Raw genomic sequence first — 7500 nt, forward strand, 5'->3', positions numbered from 1 at the left:
CTCTCTCCCTTCCTCTCTCTCTCTCTGTCCCTCCTCTCTCTCTCCCTCCCTCTCTCCCCTCTCCCTCTCCTTCCTCTCTCTCTGTCCCTCCTCTCTCTCTCTGTCCCTCTCTCTCCCTCTCTCTCTCTCCTTCCTCTCTCTCTCCCCCTCTGTCCCTCTCTCTCTCTCTCCCCCCTCTCCCCCTCTCTCTCTCCCTTTCTCTCTCTCTCCGTCCCTCCCACCCTCTCCCCCCCGTTACTGTAACACGCCTATTCTTCTCCATTTTCCTTGGCACGGCTGTGAGGCTGAGCTATTCTTAGCTGCTCTGCTTTCTATTTATAGAAAACTACCGGTTTTCAGGCATTTCTGTGGGAGGGACTACGCAAGAGAAAAAGAGGGAAAAGAAGCAGAAGAAAAAAAACAGAGTGACACAAACACAAACACAAAGTGAGCGGAGTGGGGCGAGAGTTTGGCTCTCAGTTCAGCCGTCTGTTCCTGGTTTAATGCGTATATGTTCAGCTGTGTTTTCAAACAGAAAAATGCAGGAGAGAGAGGGAAAGAGAGAGAGAGAGAAACGCAGGAGAGAGAGGGAGAGAGAGAGAGAAATGCAGGAGAGAGAGGGAAAGAGAGAGAGAGAGAAACGCAGGAGAGAGGGAAAGAGAGAGAGAGAGAAACGCAGGAGAGAGAGGGAGAGAAACGCAGGAGAGAGGGAAAGAGAGAGAGAGAGAAACGCAGGAGAGAGAGGGAAAGAGAGAGAGAGAGAAACGCAGGAGAGAGAGGGGGAGAGAGAGAAACGCAGGAGAGAGAGGGAAAGAGAGAGAGAAACACAGAAGAAAGTGAGACAGACAGTGAGAGAGAGAGAGAGAGAGAGAGAGAGAGAGAGAGAAGAGAGAGAACATGAAAGAATGCAAAAGTTTTATAAATAACCTCAGTCCCAGGCTCGGCTATGCAAAATACAACAAGCTGTTGCTAAGCGAGGCAGTAAACCCGCGTTAACCCCACTCCAGCCAGGGGGAAAGAACGAGGGGAAAGGCAAAACAAAGGAGTCTCTCTTTGGTGCACATTTCTGCAGGCCTGATCTTAGCATGGCAGAGACTTCTTTCACAGCCGTGTTAAGATTTAACAGTCTGGACTTTTTTAATTCCTCAGACCCAGCTGTGGTGTGCTGCACACCCACAATACGTGTCATTCACTTGATTTAAAAAAAAAAAAAAATCATAAAATTATCTAAAATATTCTAATATAGAAGTCTTTTAAAGAAGTTGTACTAACAATAGTTGTAGGTCCTAATGAGTGTTCTTTAAAGACCATTACATCAGTAATGTTACTGCTGTTATTATCATTATTAAGACAGCCATTTAATGTGCATCAGCAAGGCATGACTGGATTATATACTATACACAGCTGTTTCATGCTGTTTCCCATGTCCTGACACTACTACTACTACTACCATGTGTGTGTGTGTGTGTGTGTGTGTGTGTGTGTGTGTGTGTGTGTGTGTGTGTGTGTGTGTGTGTGCGTGCCTAACATCACAGACGTCACTGGCCTGTCCTCCAGTATGTGCTGTTGATGTGAGTTTATTATGAGATGCAGGATGAGTGGCTAGGTGTAGCCAGTCTGCACAGCTGTTTCACTCTCCCATGTCACTGTGTGTGTGTGTGTGTGTGTGTGTGTTTGGGTTTGCTACAGGGCCAAAGACCTCTGAATGGTGCACATTGGGTTTGCTACAGGGCCAAAGACCTCTGAATGGTGCCCATTGGGTTTGCTACAGGGCCAAACACCTCTGAATGGTGCCCATTGGGTTTGCTACGGGGCATCTGAATGGCACCCATTGGGTTTGCTACAGGGCCAAAGACATCTGAATGGCGCCCCATTGGGTTTGCTACAGGGCATCTGAGTCCTGCTTTGTCTCAGGTGTGGGACTAAAAGCATCTGCTTTTACACACACGGCTGTAAGCTGTGAAGATGACCAGGTGTTTTATGAGGGCTCTCAGTGGTCACCCAGTCAGCCACCCAAGTAGGGGGCAACGGGGGGCATCAAGGGGCAGTTGGTTTGGGCCAGAACCGACCCGGACGGGTTGTGTTTGGGTCGGAATGTGACGGAGGAGCTTTATAAGAGCCATGTGCTGGCCATGGCGTGTTGTTCTGCCTAACGAGCAGCACTGTGTGTGAATGATCTGAGAACATGTTTGAGAAAGTTTCTAACTGCTTAAGAATGTGCTGGCATGCGAGCACATGAAGACAAATTATCTCAATTAAGCAAGAGGAAAAAGGTTTGCGGCAACACCATCCTGAGCCACAGCCAGACTGCACAATCCTAATTTATTTATATTTTATTCATTTATTTATTTATTTACTTACATACTACTTTTTTTTTTATCCCGAAGATCATTTCTTTGCCAAAGGCCCCAGGGAAGAACGCATGTGTTGGTGTGTGACAGCTCTGACAGACGGAAGAGAGAAAGAGAGAGAGAGAGAGAGAGAGAGAGAGAGAGAGAGAGAGAGAAAGAGAGAAAGAGAGAACATCCCCTCACCTTCAGTGGCCGAGTGTGAAAGGCAGAACAGCAGCGGCCTGCAGCACCTGGCTCCAGGTGAGCAGTCAGCTTTTCTCAATCTCGTTAGCCAGGTAGCTAGCCACAGACAAGGCGACCTTTGGAAACGATTAGCAGACTTTACTCTCCTTTCCATCCCCTTCTCTCTCTCTCTCTCTCTCTCTCTTCCTCTCTCTTATCTCTTTCCTCCTTTCTTTTTCCCTCCCCATCTCTCTCTCTCTCTCTCTCTCTCTTTTTCTCTCTTTCTCTCTCTCCCTCTCCTTCTCACTCTCCATCCTCTAACCCCCGTGCCAGGGGAGCTGATTGGTGGTGTTCGCCGCCAGTTCCAGAGATTACAGGGAGCGTTAGCAGATTAGGCTAATCAAGGTAATGGGATTACACCGGATTACTGCAACTCCTTGTTGTCAGGGCTGCTGTTCTCTAGATTAGCCTCATGAGAGATGTTCGACCTCCCTGTCAGTCAGAGGCTGGCTCTGGGCCAGATCAAAGCCAGAACTCAGCCAGTGCAGTTTTACCACACACACACACCGTGGGTGAAGTGCGGTCTACCGCACACACACACACACACACACACACACACACACACACACACACACACACAGCAGGTAGGTGCAGTTTACCACACACACACACGCGCCGTGGGTAAATGCAGTCTACCACACACACACACACACACACACACACACACACCGTGGGTAAGTGCAATCTACCACACACACACACGTGCTGTGCCACATGGGCATCTGACGTCTCTGGAGCTGACGTAGGCATAGAGGAGATAATTGAACATCGTCAGGGCCATCCTCTACCCATACAGTACACACACACACACACACACACACACACACACACACACACACACACACACACACACAAACACACATGCACGCAAACTCTACTCTACCCAGCAGTCTGTCCTAAGCCCCCACCTCGTCTCGCCATGCTGGTCAGGACTTGCTCCTGTGTGTGTGCTGTATGTTCAAACACACCTGGATCCATAAAGTCCATCTAGATGTCAGGCCAGTCTAGAGCTTCTCCTTCTTTAGGATGGTGAACCCAGTACTGTACTGAACTGAACTGTGTGTTAACCTCCTTCTGGGGGACCTCGGGGGCGAAGTGGGTGAGCAGTGGTCACATGTTGCACACAGTGACAGAGAGAGAGAGAGAGAGAGAGAGAGAGAGAGAGAGAGAGAGAGAGAGAGAGAGAGAGAAAAGAGAGAGGCAGCAGTTGTAGGACTGGGAGCTCAGGTCCTCGTGCGGCCCACCTGGCTAAGACACCTGTGGCTCAGGCTGATCCAGCCTCCTGTAGCCCCTGCGCCTCCAGGTGTGTGCGGCTAAGACGGTTGCACAACGCAGCCCGGCTGAGAGGGACTCATCCCCTCTCCTCTCCACCACCCCTGAGCCCAGCTTACTGGGATGACATGTGCCAGACAGGTGGCACACAACCCCACTCAGCACACACACACACACACACTTACACACACACACACACACACACGTGTGGACACATACACGGAAAAACACACACACCAACTGCTTAACTGTTTAGCAATTAGGATGGGTGCCACCCCAGTTCCCCGACCCCCCCTTGTATAATTCAGTTTAGCCTACAACCAGAATCAGTCAATGATCTCTGAGGAACTCTTAAGGTAAAATGAAGACTCCTTCGCCAGTCTCCAGTGCCTTATTAAGGACACTTAGCCAGTCTCCAGACCCTGACTGAGGACCCTTACACTGCTGCACATCCTCATTTGAAAACTATTCTGTGTTCAGCATGGTACTCTTTTAAGTGCAAACTGGAGCGCTTGAAGAACAGCAGAGTCTTTTGTGGGCTTTATGTCAGCGCTGTGGCATCCTCTTCACCATCATCTCTCAATTAGTCATTCTCTCTTATTCTGTTGTTTATACATGTGCGTTTGGTTGGGTTTGTCCCCTTGCCTGTGCGTATGTAAGTTTGTGTGTGTGTGTGTGTGTGTGTGTGTGTGTGTGTGTGTGTGAGAGAGAGAGAGTGCGAGACAAGAAAGAAAGACTAAGTCTGACTGTGTGAGATCACATGTGTTTGTGCATGAGAAAGAAGAGATTTTGTGTGTGTGTGTGTGTGTGTGTGTGTGTGTGTGTGTGTGTGTGTGTGTGTGTGTGTGTGTGTATGTTGTTGCCTTGCTCACCTCCACGATGTCGGAGTTGGTCCTGCTCTCGTGCGGCTCGTTGTACTCGGTGTACTTGAGCAGCACCTTGTCCATGTCCGTGCTGGCGTACTGGAACAGCTTGTTGGTGCTGTTGAAGATGATGAGGGCGATCTCGCAGTCACACAACACGCTCAGCTCGTACGCCTTCTTCATCAGGCCAAACTTGCGCTTGGTGAACGTCACCTGGGGGAGGCAGGGGAGAGTGGGGGGTTACCATGCAGAATGGTAAAGCTACTCACACACACACACACACACACACACACACACACACACACACACCCACACACACACACACACACACTCTCACAGCTCTCTCACCAGTTTTGATATTTTAAGCTAAAATACACAACCCCATTGTGGTTTCTGGTCAATCGGTCTTGTAATTGGGCACGCTCCTGTTGCTGCTAAACTAAAACTGACTGCATGCCACCAACACGCTTCCGTGCCAGGCTAAATTTAGCTGACGCGAGTTCAAGGTGAAATTCTGCCTGGAAGGCACTCCTCAGATTCCTAACTCCCCCTAAGATTAGCTGCTGGTGGATCTGGCGCTTATCTGGCCTGCATGCGGCTGAGTTGTGGTTGGGGGTGGGAAGCAGAACTGCAACAGGTTACAGGGGGGACGGTTCCGCTGTTGAATCATCTGCCATCTGGGTTGCTAGGTAAACGGCAACGGGACCTCCACTTTGGAATGGAGTAGAGACAGAATCAGGACTAAACCAGACCGGAACCAGACTAAACGGGACCTCCACTTTGGAATGGAGCAGAGACAGAATCAGGACTAAACCAGACCGGAACCAGACTAAACAGGACCTCCACTTTGGAATGGAGCAGAGACAGAATCAGGACTAAACCAGACCGGAACCAGACTAAACAGGACCGAACAGGACTGGAATGGATCAGAGACTTAACAGGACCAGGTTTGTGACTCAACTGATTCTGGAGCAGATTTGGGCCATATTCCGGTCAGCTCCGGTCAAGCCATGCCACTATCCAGTGGTATTAAACCTCAGCTCAACCTTTTTCCTTCAGACGCGGAGACTAGGCCTCGGTTCCTCTGAGCTGCACTGCGGAAGGGCCACGCTGCCCCAGAGATAGATGGACGCTCTCGTGTCTTCTTCTTGTTCTTCAGGTTCGAAATGAGTGAGCTACTCAAAAAGCCCCTAAAAGGAGCCGCATGAAGAGAGGCCCTTCTCCTGGGAGCCCATCTGAATTATTTAAGCCATCAATTATTTAAGTCCTCCATTGATGTGGCCATCAAACTTCTTGCTCTCTCTTTTTCTTTCTCTCTTTGTATGTGCATATGTGTGTGTGTGTGTGTGTGTGTGTGTGTGTGTGAGAGTGAGAGAAATACCAGTACCGGAACCCTGAGGTACGGATCACTTGACCATTTGCACAAATCACATAATCATTCACACACAATTGTCACCATTGTAATATGCTCAATTAAACGGCCCTATAAAAAGTTGACAGCAGTGTAGACGAGAGTCGCAAAAGTAATAGTGTCTGTATGTCATGTATTTGTGTGTGTGCTTATGTGTGATAGAGAGACGCAGAAAGAGAGAGAGAGAGAGAGACACACACACACACACACACACACACACACACACACACACACACACACACACACACACACTTCCAGACACACTATAGGTCAAGTCATGCAGAGTGAGGTTTGCACCCTTGCTGATCTGTGACCTCATGATCTCACCTCCACATGCAAACATGCACACACACAGAGACACACACACACACACACAAAGACACATGCACACACACACAGAGACATGCACACACACACAGAGACACACGCACACACACACACACACGCACACACATTAACAACTAATGATGTGATGGTCCGCCCACACATACACACACACACATGTGCCTGTCCTCTCTACAGGTTTACAGGCCTGAGCTGTACTCCTAAAGAACAAAGATGAAGACAGCTGGGCGGGGTCGAGGGTTTGGTGTGTGTGTGTGTGTGTGTGTGTGTGTGTAATGTGTGTGTGTGTGTGTGTGTGTGTGTGTGTGTGTGTGTGTGTGTGTGTGTGTGTGTGTGTGTATGGTGAGAGGACGCCGGACCAGTGTGAGTGTGAGGGGTGTGAGTGTGGAGGGGGATGCTGATGGGTACAGGAGCGTAAAGGTCAACAGCTCAGCATGTCTCGGCAGGCTAGCGAAGTGTGTGTGTGTGTGTGTGTGTGTGTGTGTGTGTGTGTGTGTGTGGGGAGGGGGGGTCAGGAAGCACATTTGAGCGCATTTCCTGCCATAACAGGAAGGGAGCCATGGCTTCGCCTCCACAATAGCCCAGCTTCTGCTTCCGGGACTGGGCAGGAGTGGGGGGCGCTGGGAGGGGGGTGGGGGCTGGTCAGGAGTGGGGGGCGCTGGGAGGGGTGGGGGGGGGGAGGCTGGTCAGGTGGAGTGAAGGGAAAAATGGATGATAGGCGTATGATAGACGTCCATTTGTCCCCTGTGTCTCCGGCGTGCGTCTGTGTGAACACTACATCATTGTTGTGAGGCTGACGCACTGACGTATAGACTGATAGATGGACGCAGGGGGGACTCTGACAAACACACCCACACACACACACACACACACACACACACACACACACACACACACACACACACACACACACACACACACACACACACACACACACACACACACACACACACACAGACACACACACACACACACACACACACACACACACACACACACACACACACACATACACACATACACACACACACACACACACACACACACACACACACAC

The 7500-nt window shown here is 50.0% G+C and overlaps 1 protein-coding gene across 3 annotated transcripts in view; it reads right to left on the reverse strand.

The window, feature by feature from the left end:
• Positions 1-7500, reverse strand: part of mef2ca (myocyte enhancer factor 2ca) — a 50039-nt gene that overhangs the window by 16817 nt on the left and 25722 nt on the right. For all 3 annotated transcript variants that reach the window (XM_048259234.1, XM_048259236.1, XM_048259235.1), the window contains one exon: positions 4697-4900. In XM_048259234.1, the coding sequence (XP_048115191.1) occupies positions 4697-4900 (204 nt within the window). The remainder of the gene's footprint in view (positions 1-4696; positions 4901-7500) is intronic.

Source organism: Alosa alosa, chromosome 12 (assembly GCF_017589495.1).
Source record: "Alosa alosa isolate M-15738 ecotype Scorff River chromosome 12, AALO_Geno_1.1, whole genome shotgun sequence".
NCBI classification, from domain to species: domain Eukaryota; kingdom Metazoa; phylum Chordata; class Actinopteri; order Clupeiformes; family Clupeidae; genus Alosa; species Alosa alosa.